The following is an 18,810-nucleotide window of genomic DNA, read 5'->3' as shown; positions in this document are numbered from 1 at the left end:
GGTAGACCGACGTCCGCAATTGTTGGCCCTTGAGGAGGTGACAGAGGTCCGCCATGACCCGGGACATGAAGGGGGTACCCTGGTCAGTCAGGATTTCCTTTGGGATCCCGACGCGGCTGGCCAGCAGAAACAGTTCGCGGGCAATGTTCTTGGCGTTGGCCGCTCGAAGTGGAATGGCTTCCGGGTACCGGGTGGCATAGTCCAGGATAACCAGGATGTGCTCATGTCCCCGGGCAGACTTCAGCAGCGGTCCCACCAGATCCATCCCGAAGGGCACATCAATGACGGATAGTGAAATGAGCGGGCTGGGGGGAGGACGACAAGGAGACGTCTGCGAAACGTAGCAAGGAGATCGGTAAAATAATCCATGTGACATCAGGGGTTCAACCGTGATTTTACAAAGCTATGAGAATACTTTTTGTGCGCAAAAGAAAAAACATAACGACTTTATTCAACAATTCGTCTCCTCCGCATCACCCTGGTGCCATTTTGGAGAATATCAACTGGACGTAAACAATGTATGCTGTTCTGTGTCAGCTGCGTCATGAAAATATAACTATTTTTTCTTATTCAGAACCGGTTCTGTTTTTTTAAAAGAACCGGAACCGTGAGCAATTTCTAAGTTTTGGTTCCGAAAACGGTTCTGGTGCGACATGTGACCAAGCGCTGTGAGCTGACTTGCGCCGGCGTTTCCCGTAAAGGATGTCACATACCAAATAATAGAAACTCTGCCCTGCCTCTTTAATTACTGAGCATTGCTTCCCATGACGCGCACTCCACAGACGTGCCGCGTCGCGTCTTTAACTGCCGAACACATCGTTTTCCACGGCTGTATGCGCACTCGCATCTTTGATAACTGAGCACGTTGTTTTGTCTGACTGTACATGTACTGGCAGCGCGCAGCTCCTGCCGCCACTAAATTACATTATATTTGTCCCATATTGTCATTAATATACATACTGACTTCAGCTTGGTCCACTAAATAAATAGACTGCTATTGTTATGTAAGTATGAGGGTTAGATTATTTAGTGTACATGTCATTTCAAGAGTGATAAACAAAGTGACAGAAAATATTTATTTTCATGCATTTTAAATGTTTAAAAATGTGGAAACCACTCATTGCATCACACCATCTCCTGACTGCATTATTATTCGTAAAATAGGGGCTTTATGGAGTGTGTGTATACATGGTTATAAGTATAACAGTTAATATTTCATTAATTTAGGGAAATTAACAAATGTCTTAGCCCTCAAGGGACTATTTGGCCAACCAGATTATTCCTGCTTGAAAAGCAAAATGTTATTGATAGTGTAAAAAACATCAACTTTGAAGCACATGTGACTGATGGACTAGCATTACTCAAAATTACTTACTACCTTCCAGCAACACTACATTAAATGAAGGTAAAAAAAAAAAAAATAGTTCATTTAAATGGAACCGGAATCGGAACCGGAAAATTTCTAAGGATACCCAACCCTAGTGAAGATCCCCTGTCTCCGCCTCCGGCCAGTGAGCCCTGGATTCCACCTCGCCCCTCTGACCGATCTGCTCTGCCTTGGTTTCTTTCTCCCTCGTCTCCACCATGGCCTATCATCACACTGGCTCCACCAGGCTCCCTCGTCCCACCAGCTCTGCCTTGGTCAATCATCGGCCTGCCTCCGTCATGGGATTCCACTCCTCTGGCTTCATCTCTTCCCTCCATCCCTCTGGCTCCATCAAGCTCCTCCGTCACTCTGGCTCCACAACGGTCTTCCGAGTCCCCTCCTCTGCCTCGGTCACATGACCCGTTAGCTCCACCGTGGCCCTCCAGGCCTGCGGTGTCACCCTGGTTAAGTGTCTGATGGCTCCAATTGGGTCTTCACCTCCAACATCTCCATCTCTGCCGCTCGTCCCCTGGGTGCCTTCCATCAAGTCATCGGCACCAAAACGTCAAAGTGGAGCATAGAGTTTCAGTAGCACAAGGCATCACATGGCGTATGTAAAAAGTCATATGATCATTCTTCAATGTACTATAACCTCAAAGAAACACTTCATACGTGGCTGCTCTCCAGTATAAGGGACTTTCCCTACCATCAATGCTTAGACAATTTACACTGCACACGTCTGTGTGTGTGCACACGGTGTGGCTCAGATACAGACACTGAAGCTGATTGCGGCGACTCTAGTCAATGCTTGTGTTTATTCCAGCCGCGCCACGCACGTTTCTGAAGCGGCTCTCTGTGCTGCTTCTGTAAAGATACACGCATACGCCTCCTTTGAATAAATATAGCCAAAATCCGTCAAAATCCCACCAAAATCCGTTGCCATGACTTGTTGCGAGAGACAAAAGGTTACGTTTTAGTCGAAGGTCCAATTGACTCTTCATAGGAAGTGTGATTGACAAGTGATCTGACCAATCATAATGGCAAATCTGCAATTTTATCCGACAAACAAACCAGAAAGGAGAGTCGATTAATGTCGGTGGACTTGAACTTGAAAAATGGTCTTATACCTTCTTATGTTCATTCATGTTTATTTTGTGCTATAACTAGTAAAGAGAAAGAGATGATGGGTCTATGTGTCGCTTGACCTGAGGCACTACAGGGATCTGTCATGACACATCAAAGAGCCATGAAACGGTATTTACTGTTTGAATTTCTTACAAAATGTCAAAATTTGAAAGCTGAGACTTTTCATACCAAAACTAACCTGCTCTGTCTTGTCTGTAGGCACATTGTCAGCTTTCTCTTTGCTCTGTGATGTATTTGTCACTGCATGAAAACATGATTTGTGGCGTGAGAGCGCCATCGCTTGTCGGACGTAGCAACAGTAATGAAGGGGGGCGAATGTCTTTGCGTAGGGTCAATTACCTGATTTGTGAGCAGCTGCAGTTAACACTCGCTAGAGATCAAAAGAGGCAAGCAGAGTTTGAAAGTCCGCAGCCTGAGGTTTTATTATTTTTATTAGTATTAGTATTATTTCTAATGGACTACTTATTTCTTAGTGGAATAATATATATTATTCAGGTCAAATTCTAATTCAATCTTTTATGTCACCATATTTATTTGATTTAGTAGCTGTAGTATGTGGTCAACAAAAAAAGGAAGGGTATACCAAAGTCTCTTTCTCGCTCGCTCGCTCATTCACTTATGCCCTCTCTCCCTCCCTCTTTCTCTGTTCAAATGCGTATATAAACTGGTCAGTTTACTTCTGGTGCCAAACTAAGCAAACTGATGAGGTGATTTTGATTAATTTGGATTTTAATTCATAACAACTGATCTATATTGTATGCTCTACAAAAATTGTGTCCTCTGTATTTCCATTTGGTAGACTTTGGACTGTCATCTGTATTGTTGGGAACACGCTTGTCCCAGAGCTATCTGGTTGTTATCCGGAACATGCTTGTTCTGAAAGCTGTAGTGGTATTGGGAACATGCTTGTTCTTAAGCTTGGTTGGTATTGGGAACATGCTTGTTCTTAAGTTATAGCTGTATTGTTGGGAACATGCATGTTCCAGAGCAATCCGGTCGTTATTCGTAACATGCTTGTTCTTAAAGCTGCAGTTGAATCAGAAACATGTTTTCGGAAACAAGTCTATCTGGTGTTATTGAGAACATGTTGCTTAAGCTTTTAAGGTATTGGCAACATATTCATTAGGTCATCTGTTAGGCAACTGAATTGTTGCTATAGGTTATGTGGGTTTTGGCAACATATTTGATTGGTCATAATTGTCAATCATCTTTGACGATAGTGGTCCTGACAGAAATTTTACAACTGCAAAAGGACGATGAACTCTACAATGCTTCAATACAGCGCCCAAGAAAATATGGAAGCTTTTGTCCGAAATTTCATCTTTGTTCTTTTTGGGATCATAATTAACTCCATCAATGGAGTGTTTGTGTTAACATTCTTTAGGAGTTCAATTTTCTACAATGATCCAAGATATATATTATATATTCACTTGGTTATTAATGATATGCTCATGGTTTTTTTCAGTGTAACTCTTTCTGTGATGGCTTGTGCATGGCCGAAGGTTCCTTTCCCGTTCTGTGTCACCCTGCTAATAATAACTGCAACTACTCATAAGAACACTCCTCTGACTTTGGCCGGTATGGCCGTTGAGCGTTACATTGCCATCTGCAAACCACTGCATCACCATCAGATCTGCACAGTGCGCAGGACCTACATCCTCATCTCTCTGATTTGGGGTGTCAGTGTTTTACCTGGATTGACTGACTTGATTGTCATAGTAATTGTTTGTCCTTTATCTGTCTTTACTACAGGTACTCTCTGTAGTTCAACAAATGTGTATAACACACCATACCATGAAGAACTGAGCAAAGTTATGAATGGCCTGTACTCCTCCATTGTGCGGGTAATTCTTGTATTCACATATTGTCAAGTGCTGGTTGCGGCCAGAAGGGCCTCCGCTGATAAATCCTCAGCAAAAAAGGCCCAAAGCACCATCCTGTTACATGGAGCACAGCTTCTGCTGTCTATGTTGTCCTACATTACAGCTGTCATAGACAAAGATTTCTGCTCAACTTTTACTAGATGATCGGAATACAAAATCATTGTCATCAGACAGGATGGGTGAGTAAAAATTGTGTATGTGTGTGCGTGTACATATATGAGTGCCAGTGCTTGCAGCGGTGAAGAAGGTCACTTCTTCACATCACCTCCCCCCTCTTCAAGCCGCGTACTGTCTGGGAACCTGGACAGATAGTCGGCCACAAGGTTCTTCCTCCCGGGGCAATGACAGATTTGGAACCTGTAAGGCTGGAGAGCCAAGTACCACCGAGTCACTCAAGCGTTGTGGTCTTTAATGGAGTGTATCCAGGTTAGTGCCCAATGGTCTGCCTCCAGGTCAAACTCCCGCCCCAGGAGGTAATATCGTAGAGCTTCTAGGGCCCACTTTATTGCGAGGCACTCCTTCTCGATTGTTGAGTACCTGGTCTCCCTGGGCAATGGCTTCCTGCTCAAAAACTCCACAGGCTTTTCTGCCCCCAGAGTCCCTTGGGCCAGTACTGCTCCAATCCCCTTGTCAGAGGCATCCACCTGTACCAGGAACCGCTGGTTGAAGTCAGGGCTCTGCAGCACTGGTGCTGAACACATTTTCCCTCTCAGGGAGTTGAATGCATTTTCACAGGCCTCGGTCCATTTCACCGGGTTCTTTCCTGCTTTCTGTAGTAAGTCCGTCAGTGGTGCTGCTATTGAGGCAAAGTCAGGGATGAACTTCCTTCTTCGTTCTAGGTCTCTGACTGTCCCGGATTGCTTGTACCTTACATGCCTGTGGCCATAGTTCACCATTGCCCAATTGGTACCCCAGGTAGTTTGTTTCTCGCTTTGCCCACTCGCACTTAGCCACGTTCAAGGACAGGCCCGCAGCATGGATTCTCTCTAGGGTCTGTCGTAGATGGCTTAGGTGCTCCTCCCAGTTATGGCTGTAGATGACTACGTCATCCAGGTAGGCTGCCGCCCACTCTTCACAGCCCCGGAGTACCTGGTCCATCAGCCGTTGGAAGGTGGCAGGTGCCCCGTGCAGACCAAAGGGTAGAACAGTGAATTGGTATAGTCCAACTGGTGTTCTGAAGGCAGTGAGAGGCTTGGAGTTCGGGTCTAGGGACACCTGCCAGTACCCCTTGCACAGGTCCAGTGTCGTGATGTACCGGGCCTGCCCTATCCGCTCCAACAGGTCATCAATCCTTGGCATAGGGTAGGCATCGAACTTCGACTGGGCATTCAGCTTGCGGAAGTCAACACAGACACGCAGTGATCCATCTTTTTTTGGTACAATGACCAATGGGCTGCTCCATTCACTAGTGGAAGGTTCAGTGACACCCAACTCCTTCATTGTCTCAATTTCTGCCTTTAGGGGAGCTAGTAGTCGTTCGGGGATTCTGTATGGTTGCTGTCTTGAGGGAGTCGGATTAGTGAGGTGTATGGTGTGTTGGATGAGCTTGGTCCATCCAGGCCTCGGCAGGAACAGTGACGGGAACTGGTGGAGGAGATCTTGCAGTTCTGTCTGCTGTGGCTCGTCCTGGTGATCCAGCTTCACCATTGCAGCATCTCTCTGCGGTTGCATGTCTGGGACAGGCTTGTCCTCCTCTTCCTCTACTGTTCTCACCATCAATGCTGTGTCTTTGGGGCCCACTGTTCCCTCCTCATACGTCATACGGAGCTCATACGTCACTGGACCCATCTTCCTCACAACAGTATAAGGCCCCTGCCACTTGGCAAGCAACTTATTGATTGAAGTTGGTAACAGTAACAGTACCCTCTGTCCTGGCTGGAACTGGCGCAGTCTGGCTTGCTGGTCATACTGCCTCTTCTGCTCCGCTTATGCTTCTTGGAGGTTTTCTTTGGCTTGTTCCCTATAGGTCTCTAACCGGTCTCTCATCTCCAGGATGAACTTTACGATGCCCTTCTCCTCTGTTTTGGCCTTCGGTTTAGTCCAGGTTTTCTTTAAGATGTCCAGGGGTCCTTGGACTTGCCAGCCGTAGAGGAGTGCAAAGGGTGAGAATCCTGTTGACGCTTGCAGTACCTCTCGGTAGGCAAAAGAAATGGCAGCCACTTATCCCAATCGCGTCCAGTGTCTGCGACGAACTTCCGCAGCATACCCTTCAGAGTCTGACTGAACCTCTCCACGAGTCCATCCGTCTGAGGATGGTATTGGGTAGTTCGAATGGTTGTGCTGCCCAGTTGCTGGTGAAGCTGCTACATCAGTTGAGAGGTAAAGTTCGTTCCCTGGTCCGTGAGGATCTCATCTGGGATGCCTACCCTAGAAAACAGCTGTATGAGAGCGTGAATGACCTTTGGTGTAGTGATGGTGCGAAGTGGGAAAGCTTCTGGATATCGTGTGGCATAGTCACAAATGACAAGGATGTATCGGTGCCCTGCACTGCTCTTTTCCAGTGGGCCCACAATGTCCATGGCGATGTGACGGAAAGGGGTGGAGATGATGGGTAATGGTTGCAATGGTGCTCTACCCCACTGACGTACAGCACTGGTCTTTTGACATGTTGGGCATGTGGTGCAGTATGTTTGTACGTCAGTGTACATGGTTGGTCAGTAGAAACGTGAACTGATACGCATGTATGTCTTTTGTTGTGCTAAATGACCTGCCCATGGAATGGTGTATGCTAGATACAACACAAAGGGTCAACAAGACAAGGGTACAACCACATGTAGAACATCAGCAATTTGGGCATACAAAATACCATCGTGTATCACATACTGTTCTTCAACATTAGATTTCTTTAACCCTTCAGCTTTTTCGAACAGTGTATTTAATGTTTCATCCTCCCTTTGCAATTCAGGCAGGTTTTCTGAGATCTGCCAGTCATGAACCTCAAACCCTTTCGTAATGGGTTTGGAGACTGGTGTACCCATATATTTCCGTAGTCGCCTCTGATGACGTGTTTTTCTTGGGCCTTTGGTCCCGCCCTGCAGCAGACTATTGTCTATGTCTGGCAGAGGCTGCAGACCCGCCTTGGATTGAACCCTTGTCATTACTGAAAAGGAACATACAGGCATGGTATTCATGACATCAGTGACTTGGTTTTCCCTCTCATTCACCAGTTCACTTAAAGTTGGGAGATCTCTCCCCAGAATCATGTCAGCAAGTAAGGTGTCAACTACTGCTACATTTAAAAGATACATCTGATCTTGTACACCCACCAACACTTCAGCTTTGGGATACTGCTTTACATCCCCCATGCACACATTGTACATTAGTGGTGGTACATTAGTGGACAACATTCATCACATTGCATGATTTAATTAGAGAGAGTGCACTACCAGTGTCCAGCATTGCCTTTAACGAATGTCCATTCACCGTAATGTCCAACAGCATGTTATTACATTGCCCCACCCCAACAGAGTCTACTTCCCCATCTTTTTCTCTGGGCACATAACAAAAGCCAGTCAGTTTGGCTTTACGCGCCGGACATACAGAAGCTTTGTGTCCCGGCTGTTGACATGCAAAGCAGATCAGTTTCTGTGTAGTGGCAATCTTAAGTTCATGGGTAGCCTCTTGTGAACTGTCTGTGTGTGCAAACCATGCTTTACCTTTGACAGGTTGAGTCCGCGGGCCAGATCGATGGGCTTTCAGGTACTGCTGTGCTAGCTTTGCAGCTGCTAATCCTGATTCTGGTTCGTGCTCCTTTACCCAAGTACGGCTGTTCCAGGATGATCAGCTCTCCGATCTCCTCTTTAGAATGCAGATCAGGACGCACCCATCTCTGGAAGAGATTCCGTAGACAATGGTACGTTTTGGTTGGTGACTCACCCTCTGGAATGTTCGCCGCCCGAAACCGCTGACGATACGTCTCGGCTGAGATGTTGAACTTCTGCAGTAGGGCGTCCTTCAGGTGGTAGTAGTCGTCTGCGAAATTCTCATCCATGGTGAGGTATGCCTCAAGTGCTTGACCAGTCAGTAAAGGCACGAGTCGACAGTTCCACTCTTCCCTTGGCCACTGCCATGTTCGGGCCAATCGCTCAAACCTCCTCAGATAGCTCTCGATGTCGTCCCATGGCTGCAAGACAGGCACCAGCATCTCTGATCGAAGTATGGGCACTCTAGGCTGTGTTAGTGATCTGGTCAGGGCTGTGGATACTCCTAGAGGGCCCGGAGTTGGCAGAACCATCCGTACACTCCCCATGTCACTTGGAGTCGGTTGATCTCACAGTCTGCTGGACTGACTTACAAATCCCCTGTAGCTCCCGCACATATCTCTCCTCCCTCACTTGCTGCGCCTCGAGGAAGTCTCTCATCAGGCTCACCAGGCCCCTGCTGGGTAATGTGGAAGGGCCACTGGTCTGTGCTAAGTCGTGTTTGCTCGACGCTCCAGGATGATCTACTGATGACGCCTCCTTGTCTGCCGATGTCAAGCTGTCCCAGGTCTCGTCCCCTTTAGCCTCCAACTTTGCTTGTGAGCGCAGACCAGGCCTCTTGCCTTTCGGTGCTTTCTTACGGGAAGCCATCCCACCGCTGCCACCAAATGTGATGAAGTAGACTTTAATAGGCCCAGACTGGGTCTCCTCAGTCTACTGTGGGACGTGTTAATGTCCAAAAAAAAAAGGATGGCTTAACCTGCAGATTTTCTTCAGTGCAAACTGGTGTTATATTTACACGTGCACCGATAATCCAACAGTCCAGCAGTGTAGATATTTACAAATGCTCAGTCAAAAATAAGATATATACAAATATAAATACCAAAGGGGGAAAAAACAAAGTACCAAAATAACCCAAAAATAAACCAAACAACCATATAATATATACAGACTTTTCACTTGTCTCTACTAATTTACAAAGGAATTTTAGCTCAGGCACCGCAGCAGCACGTTTGCTCGACTAGGGCTGCATTCCACTCCACTTTTAGACACGCACTCGCAAACTTCCCTAAGCACTTCCCCTCGGGGGAATCCCCGCTGCCATTTTGAAGTGCAGGGAAGTTTATATGGACAGACCCTCGACCCCTCGATTTTGACCGAGGGAGCGAGTCTGCTTCATATGCACACTTCAGGCCGCTCCATAGACCACAATGACGTCATCGCAGATCGCGTTTAATTTATCCCCACCCCAAACAACTCTATAATATATAAAAAAAAATTTTTTACATTTATAACAGCCCAAACATACCTATATACATATAGAATGCTGCACCGAACAAATTCATAAGTGAAAAAATGTAAACAATAAACCAACTCCATAGCGGATTCTAAGTGATCAAGGGCTTAGGACTTCCAGTTCAGCCCATTGTAAGGGTTCCACCAGAAGTGGGCACTCATGCAACGTAATCAATGACGTACATCCGAGTAAACGAGATGGAGGGAAGTTTGCGAGTGAAGGGCATAAAAAGTGAATTGGAACGCAGTGTTGGTTAACAAGCACCGTTGGAAGTCTGGCTCCAGGTTTTAAAGACCAGACTCCTCCCCTTTTCCGGGCATGACCATTAAAAGGTAAGTTACACCATTTATTATTTAAACATCCACTTTAAGATTTATACAATCACTTCACTTGGTAATATTAAAATAGCTCACCATTGCATTTTCAACCGTAATATAAAACAATCATATATTAGTTGTCACCAATCTGTTTCTCTTTACAGATCGACACATTCGGGTACCCCACAAAATACACAAACATGGGTTCACCGGGTCCTTCGACTTCGACCTTCACGACGCCAGCCGATGACGTCAAAAGCGATTGCCCTCTGCAACCTCCGTTTTTTAACATTTTTTTATTATGCTTCCATTTACAACAAACAAACAAGGTACATAAGCACATCACATAATCTAACAACACGTGAACAGCCTTAGGTTGAGCATAACCAGTGACAAACAAGATCACAATAAACCAATAATAAAGAAGAAAATAAAATAAAATAAATAAATAAATAGAACAAATAAAACAAACCAAAAGGGTCTTTTTACATTAGTTTATACATGCCCCAAAAACGAAATCAATTTGAGAGCTTTCTTGATTTTAACCAATTCTAAAGATTTGCACAAAATTTGAATCTCATTCATCCACTGGTTAAAGTTGGGTTTAGATTTAAACCGTCTACATTTATGAATGAAAAACTTTCCAAGACAAAGCAAGAAATTAATAACAAAATCCAACTCTTTGTTTTCCAGACAAATACCAAACCTAATTAACTTCATCGTAAGGGGTGGGAGTTCAACATCTCTAGACTGTAGCCAGTTCTGTACATCTCTCCAAAAAAGTCGCACCAAATCACAACAAAAGAAAACATGCTCTAGATTTTCAATATTCGTTTCACAAAAAACACAATTATTCACATCCAAATTAAATTTCAGTCTTAAAAATTAATTGGTAGGATAAATCTCATTAAAAATTTTGAAGTTCACCACCCTAGAAAGTTCACTATAAAAGATATATAGCTTTTCCTAATTTTTTTTATTGCCATAATATCAAAATCTTTGAGCATGTATTCCCTTCTAATAGGGTTAGGATAATAAGCCTGTAAAATAAAATCTCTAATGACTCTATTTGTACATTTTTTATCACAAAAATCATAACCTTCTAAGGAGAGCTGTCTCAGTTCTGGGGAGACTTTGGAGTACAAAATGTCTTCTTTAACTATTAATCTTACAGCAATTGGAATGGCTCTAATTATTCTATTATAAGTATTAACAGAACACTGCAGTTGGAATTTTTCACAGAATTCTCTATACAGTAACAAATTTCCATTATCATCCTCAACCTCCGGTTCACTAGCACAGTGTCTGGTAACCCGGCTATGGCAACATGTAACACAGACGATTAAACAATAAAACATAAAACAGTAGACAAAGTTTATGTGTGATTTATCCCGATGGCATGATGACTGAGGGAGAGGATGGAGTGTGGATGACTGACCGAGTGCTACCAAGCTAGCGTGTGCACCCGCTATGCTGATAGCGGCATAAACTGGGACAGGATGGGTGAGTAAAAATGTTATAAAAATGTTATATGTGTGTGCGTGTACATATATGAGTGCCAGTGCCGCCGCTTGCAGCGATGAAGAAGGTCACTTCTTCACACTAATGTAATCTCCCTCCCTCACTCCCTTTCTTTCTCTCTCATGCTCCCCCCCACCCCATTTACATCTCAGATGAGCATATAAACTAGTCAGATTTGTATTTCAGCTTGATCAGCCATCAAGATCTTTGGAAGGAAAGCAACTACAGACAACAACTTCAGTCAAAAGTCATTCTTCCAAAGAAAACGCAAAGAAGCACAATGAACTCTTCTGTGCAACTCTATAATCTACAAGAAAGATATGCAGATGCTTTTGCAAAAATATTTACCATCGTTTTTCTTGCGGTCATAATTATCTCCATCAATGGAGTGTTTGTATACATATTCTTTAGGAGTTCAATTTTCTACAATGATCCAAGATACATATTATATATTCACTTGGTTATCAATGATATGCTCATGGTTTGTTTATCTGTAACTCTTTTTGTGATGAGTTTTGCATGGCAAAATGTACCGTTCCCGTTCTGTGCCACCCTGCTAATAGTAGCTGCAACTACTCATAAGAACACTCCTCTGACTTTGGCCGGTATGGCCGTTGAGCGTTACATTGCCATCTGCAAACCACTGCATCACCATCAGATCTGCACAGTGCGCAGGACCTACATCCTCATCTCTCTGATTTGGGGTGTAGGAGTCATACCTGGATTGAACGACTTGATTGTCATTGTAATTGTTCGTCCTTTATCTGTCTTTAAAACAGTTGCTCTCTGTAGTTCAGCAACTCTTTATAACACACCGTACCATGCAGAACTCAGCAAATTTACACTTGGGCTTTATACATCTGTTGTATGGTTAATTCTTGTATTCACATATTGTCAAGTGCTGATTGCGGCAAGAAGGGCCTCCGCTGATAAATCCTCAGCAAAAAAGGCCCAAAGCACCATCCTGTTACATGGAGCGCAGCTTCTGCTTTGTATGTTGTCCTACATTACTCCTGTGTTAGAAAAAAATTTTCTTCCACTTGTGACTGATCAGCAGAAGAAAATCAGTTTTTTCAATTACCTTCTAACAAACATTGTGCCACGATTGCTCACCCCCTTGATTTATGGTGTTCGGGATAAACATTTTTATAATCACATGAAGGGATTTTATTTATGTAAATTGCCTATTGTAAAGGTTGAATCATCCAAACAATGAGCAAAAAATACTTACAAAAATGTTGCTCTTTATTTTTCTATTGATTAACCCTGCAGAAAACAGACATATTAAATAAGTTCTTGATTATTAGTTTTCTTCATCAGTGCTTACATATTTTTTGTGCAGTCATAACACATTTCTGAAAAATCTCCTCTTAATTAATGAATTACAACAATTGATGCAAATGTGGAATTTGTGCCTGTGGCATAAAACCTGTAGCTGAACTGGAGTGTGCCACTAGCAATGCCAGTTTCATATGGATTTTTATGTATAAGTACATTTTTTGAGTTTTGCAGAAATGTAGGTAGAGGCACGCATTTCCAATTAGCCTATGTTGCCTCTACTTGTCAGGGAACACATATACTAATAAATGCAACACTGTAAAAAAAATTGTGCCTCTATGTACATTTTTGCAGAAACTCCTACAAATATTTGTTGCAGTTTCCAGCTGAAATGACCACTGGTGACATTAAAACACAGACAACATTTTTTTATTTTTTCACACAAATTATGATTACAGGGGCAGATTTGATCAATAAAGACTGATCAAAGTGAGATTTGTAAACTAATACATTGGCAATTGCATCTCATTAACAGCTTCATATGTATGGCTTTTCTGATGTAGTAAACGTATTTTGTAGCTCACTTGGTAAATTGCACTTGCGACGTGTACAAGTTGCGTGAATCATAAACTATGATAAATAAGACTTTGTAAAAGCAAGCTAAAATGGCATCATTGGCAGTGTGTGTACAGAAGAACCTTTTTGTCTAAATGGTTCCATAAAGAACCTTCAACATCTGAAGAACCTTTCTGTTTCACAAAAGGTTCTATGTGGCGAAAGAAGGTTCTTCAGATTACAAAAAGGTAAGAAAGAGATGGTTCTTTAAAGAACCTTTGACTGAATGGTTCTTTGTGGAACCAAAAATGGTTCTTCTATGGCATTGCTTGAAGAACCCTTTGAAGCACCTTTATTTTTAAGAGTGTAAAATGATAAAAATCCACCCAGTTTTTTTTTTATCTGCTCAAATCTTTACCCCTTTCTCAAATCGAGCCGATCTCAGATGCCTGTCTGTGTGACGTCACAAAAACAGGCCCCTCCCACGATAGTTTGATTGACAGTAGCGTTTCAGCACAGACTGGACTGGTGTCTTACTTTAGACCCGCCCTGAGTGAGCTGTCATCAGTCCGCCATTGAGCACATTTACATGCACACCAGTAAGCTGATAACTCACAAATATCAGCTTATTAAAATAACCAGTTTTCCCCATTTACATGCACATCAGTAACCTGACAATGCAAGTAAGCTGCGTTTACATGACTTCATTAATAAATCAGGTTATTTCCCTGTAGTGACGTCAAAATATAATCATTTGCGTATCTGACTCCCAAGTATTCCATACATTTGTCAGTTGTGATGTTAAATTAAGCTTGCAACATGTCAGGAAACTTACAGCTCATATATTATCCTCTCATGCAGTTATAAACGCAGCATTGTGACTGAACCACTTCTACTTCTGCTGCACGAGATGAGAACACATTTTTATCATTTTCTGAGTCATGAAAAAGTCTGCTTTTGTGATATATTTCCTTCTTTCTTTACTGCAAGAACTTTGCTCGGTCTAGATGTACTTAAATCTGCACTAACGATGCGTTCCTGTCACCTTATGTTTGTTTCTGAAGGGAATGTGCCCCCGATCTACATAAATGTGTCTATGTTCGAGCGAATCATTCGTGATCCAGCTTCACCTACAGAAGAAGTGAGTGTAAGGTTTTTTAAGGAATCTTTGCAAATCGCCTTTCCTAATAATGTGCTAATTAACAAGTTTCACGATGAATGCGGCTAAAGTAAACAGTCCCTCAGAGAGCAGCTCGGAAGAGAGGGGCGGGGTCAAGCTCATTAACATTTAAAGGAAAATGCTACAAAACTGCCTGCTCTGAAAAGAGCTGTTTTTGACAGGGTAAAAAAAGGTGTTTTTTACACTACCATTGAGAAATTTTAACCAAACTATGTTACAGACTTTTCATTAAGACCCTAAAGAATAATATCAACTTGTGGAAAATGGGCATCCTATGACCCCTTTAAATGGAAATAAACTCAATATAACACATCTCCAAATCTCAGATTACAAAAAAACACTTTGTAAAGATAAGATCAGTCCAAAAATGATGAGTGCTATGTATACATAGAGAAACACTAGGGACTAAACAATATAACTAGACACAGGTGTGACACCTGAGGGCAAATCAAAAAGCATTGTAACAGTAGGACAAAAACAGGAAGCTGAACTGGAAACAGTTCAAAACTAACAATAATTCAAATAAAACTCAAACCCAAAACAGATGTTACAGTACGTACAAATGTATGTATTTATACATAAATGTGACTTCAACCAAGGCTGGAGGAAACAGCTGATCACTTTATGCTTTAATGTGTTTAGTAGGCTACATTCATTTAGGAGTGAGCTATATTTCTAAATTACAAGAAATGAATGCTGTTGTATAAGATAAGCCAAAGAATGTTGTTTCATTTCATTATTGACTGCCATAAAAACTGAAAGCCATTCAGTGATTCAAAATCAGATTTAATAAGAAATGTACTGAAATCTAAGCAGTGATTTTGACAGCATGGCTTATTTCTGATAGTCTATATATCCCACGGAAAAGGGATGGAGGGGAAAAGAGAGTTTAATTACAGTATATTATATTGCTCTCCTGGTGTAAATACATACATGTAAACCCACACGTGTGTGTGTGTGTGTGTGTGTGTGTGTTGGCATGTATGTATTTACACCAGGAGAGCAATATACTGTAATTAAACTCTCTCTCTCCTTCCATCCCTCTTTTGTGGTCTTTTTTCTCCCCTCATTTACATCTCAATTGAGTATATAAACTGTTCCCATCTGGAGTCAAAACTATTTACTAAGCAAACTGAAGAGGTAATTTCACTCTTTCAACAATGTCTTTCATTTTTTTTATTTACAGTATATTCATTATAGCTTATAATTGTTAACTTGCTAAATGTTTCTTCTTTTTTATTTTCTATATGAGATGAAAAACTTGAAAAATCTTCAGGATAAAGAAGATCATATTCGAGCTTCGTGTACTTTTGACAGTCATCTAGATCACTGGAAGGAAGAAAACAACAACAACAGATTTTTTTTTTCCAAGAAAAGGATTATCACTTATAATAATCAGTGAATTTTACACCAGCGCAAAAGGACAATGAACTCTACAATGTTGCTTCTGCAAATAATTTTGCCATTGTTCTTCTTGGGATCATAATTATGTCCATAAATGAAATGTTTGTGCTGCTATCATAGACAAGATGTTTGTCCCACTTATACCAGTTGATCGGGCAAGACTAACCTTTTTAAATGATCTTTTAACAGATATAGTACCACGACTGCTTACTCCCCTGATTTATGGTGTTTGTGATAAACTTTTTTACAAACACATGAAGGGGCTTTTTTCATGCAGATTATTCATTGTAAAAGTTGAATCAACCAATTAATGAGAAAAAAAAGGTCAACACCATTAGATGTTTCATAAAAACACGTCACTAATGGCTATGTAACATAAAGCATGCATAATACTTCATGTACCAGGTAAATGTTTTGCAACGCTGATGTAAATGTTAAATTTAATCAAATGTATTGCCACATTGTTATGTCATAAATTAACAGTGTTTTTTAGTTGTCAGCATTTTTTAAACAATTATTATTTTGAAAAATTAATCATTAAATCTTTTCCATGATTTAATATAACATAATAACTCCATGTGTTAAAATGGCACGTCTTGAAAATAAGGAATTGTAAGTGTTTACATTCAAACCTGCAGTAAACAGTGTGTTATGAACAAACGGACCATAATTAACTTTACAGTGCCCCAACAATCTCAAAATTCCTCTACATTTGTTTTACCAAAATGTTTCAGCTAAGCTGTGTACAGTGTAAACAGTGCAAAGATATGTTATACAAAGTAAAATTAAAATCATACTTGAAGAGCAAATGCAGTATTATAAATAAAACGAAATATTGGTGCCAAATAAAGGGTAGGCAACCCCCTTTTTAAAAACATTGCTAAGGTCACTCTCCCTTTTGCATTTGTCACCAGCTCACCACAAACAGTGGGTTAGGGCTAGATAGCTTTGTATTTCAGTTGTTGCATTTACATTTCCCAGTAGGTGATCTAATGAATTTGATTTACTTAAATATATCTCTAGTCCTAATTTTTGGTTCATATGTTTTTTTAAGTATAAATTTTAAGCATTTTAATTTAATTTAATTTTTTAATATTTAAGTATTTTTACCACTCCTGTTTTCTTATTCAGTGCAAAGTGTTGGATTTAAAGGATTAGTTCACTTTCAAATTAAAATTTCCTGATAATTTACTCACCCACATGTCATCCAATATGTTTACGTCTTTCTTTCTTCAGTCGAAAAGAAATGAAGGTTTTTGATTAAAACATTCCAGGATCATTCTCCTTATAGTGAACTTCAATGGCTACCAAACGGTTGAAGGTCAAAATTACTGTTTCAGTGAGATGGTCCTCACTGCAGAACACAAGATCCAGGGGGTGTGGCTGGATCCAGATTCAACTCCTCCCACCTTACATATTCCTAAACCTACCCGTCTCCACCCCCTAATCCCTAAACCCACTCATCTCCACCCCTAAACCTACCAATCTCCACCCCCTAGATCTGGATCCAACCACGCCCCCTGGATCTTTTGTTCTGCAGGGAGGGGCTACTGGTTTCAGTGCAGCTTCAAAGCTTCTACACGATCCCAGACGAGGAATAAGGGTCTTATCTAGCGAAACCATCGGTCATTTTTAAAATCAAAATTACAATTTATATACTTTTTAACCTCAAACGCTCTTCTCGTCTAGCTCTGCGTGAACTCTGTGCATTCTGGTTCATGACAGTTAGGGTATGTCGAAAAACTCCCATGTCATTTTCTCCTCCAACTTCAAAATCGTTCAAAATCGTCCTACATCGCTGTTTTACCGGGTGTTTTGTAAAGGGCTTTGACCTTCTTTGCATGTTCACTTTGAAAACACTGGGTCAGTACTTCTGCAGGACGATTTTGAAGTTGGAGGAGAAAATGAGATGTGAGTTTTTCGACCTACCCTAACTTTTCGAACTGGACTGCACAGAGTACCCATGCTCATTGCAGAGCTACACAAGACCAGCTTTTGAGGTTAAAAAGTATAATTTTTATTCTTTTTTTAGAAAATAACCGATCGTTTCGCTAGATAAGACCCTTATTCCTCGTCTTGGATCGTGTAGAACGCTTTGAAGCTGCACTGAAACTGTAATTTTCACCTTCAACCGTTTGGTAGCAGTTGAAGTCCACTATAAGGAGAATAATCCTGGAATGTTTTCATCAAAAACCTTAATTTCTTTTCGACTGAAGAAAGAAAGAAAGATATAAACATCTTGGATGACATGGGGGTGAGTAATTTATCAGGAAATGTTAATTTGAACGTGAATAATCCTTTAATCTGCTTCAGATGTAAACAATTACACAACAGATAACTCTGTATCATCCAGACAAGATATACTGACCCCGTGTGGTCACCATGAGAAGTCCAAGTACAAATTACATTACCATTTCAAAGTGCTGTTTTGTTGAGTATCACTTAATTTTGCAGTTAGCAATGAATACAAATCTTATTTAAATAGGTTTTATCGATGCAATTTTAACATTATAGTAGGTTGAAGATGAGCACAGCAGCAAAAAATAACTTGATATTGTTCTAATATTGCAATTTCAATCATATAGTCTTACCTTAATAATAAACATCCAAAAAGTAAATAGTTACACCTAATATAATGCTAACAATGCCCCTTTGAACCCATCTGCAGTATTTTGAGTTTTGAACCTTTGATTATTATTATTGTAGTTTTGAACCTAAACTTAGGTCAGTTTGACAGCAGTTGCAATTAGTGTTTTTTTTGGCGGCCTGTTTTAATTTGAGTTTTAGTCTAGTCTTTGTGTGAAGCTGTCATTTTAGTTTTTATTAGTTTTAGTCACGTTCATACTCTTTTTAGTCTAGTCAAGTTTTAGTCAACTAAAAGTCTGAGCATTTTAGTCTAGTTTTAGTCGACGAAAACTGATGACATTTAGTCTAGTTTTAGTC

At 41.3% G+C, this 18,810-nt stretch overlaps 2 protein-coding genes across 2 annotated transcripts; both read left to right on the top strand.

Moving 5' to 3' along the window:
* The first annotated feature begins 3,768 nt into the window (after positions 1 to 3,768).
* Positions 3,769 to 4,539, top strand: LOC107666008 (olfactory receptor 4K1-like). Its single transcript, XM_016457099.1, has one exon. The coding sequence runs from the start codon at positions 3,769 to 3,771 to the stop codon at positions 4,537 to 4,539; it is 771 nt and encodes a 256-aa protein (XP_016312585.1).
* A 7,191-nt stretch (positions 4,540 to 11,730) lies between these two features.
* Positions 11,731 to 16,178, top strand: LOC107666007 (olfactory receptor 4K1-like). Its single transcript, XM_016457098.1, has 2 exons — positions 11,731 to 12,458; positions 15,974 to 16,178. Exons 1-2 carry the CDS (start codon positions 11,731 to 11,733, stop codon positions 16,176 to 16,178), a joined length of 933 nt encoding a protein of 310 aa, XP_016312584.1.
* The last annotated feature ends 2,632 nt before the right edge of the window (positions 16,179 to 18,810 follow it).

This window comes from Sinocyclocheilus anshuiensis, unplaced genomic scaffold, assembly GCF_001515605.1.
Source record: "Sinocyclocheilus anshuiensis isolate Anshui unplaced genomic scaffold, SAMN03320099.WGS_v1.1 scaffold447, whole genome shotgun sequence".
NCBI lineage: Eukaryota > Metazoa > Chordata > Actinopteri > Cypriniformes > Cyprinidae > Sinocyclocheilus > Sinocyclocheilus anshuiensis.
The sequence above is the reverse complement of the archived record's forward strand: the minus strand, read 5'-3'. Positions and strand labels throughout refer to the sequence as shown.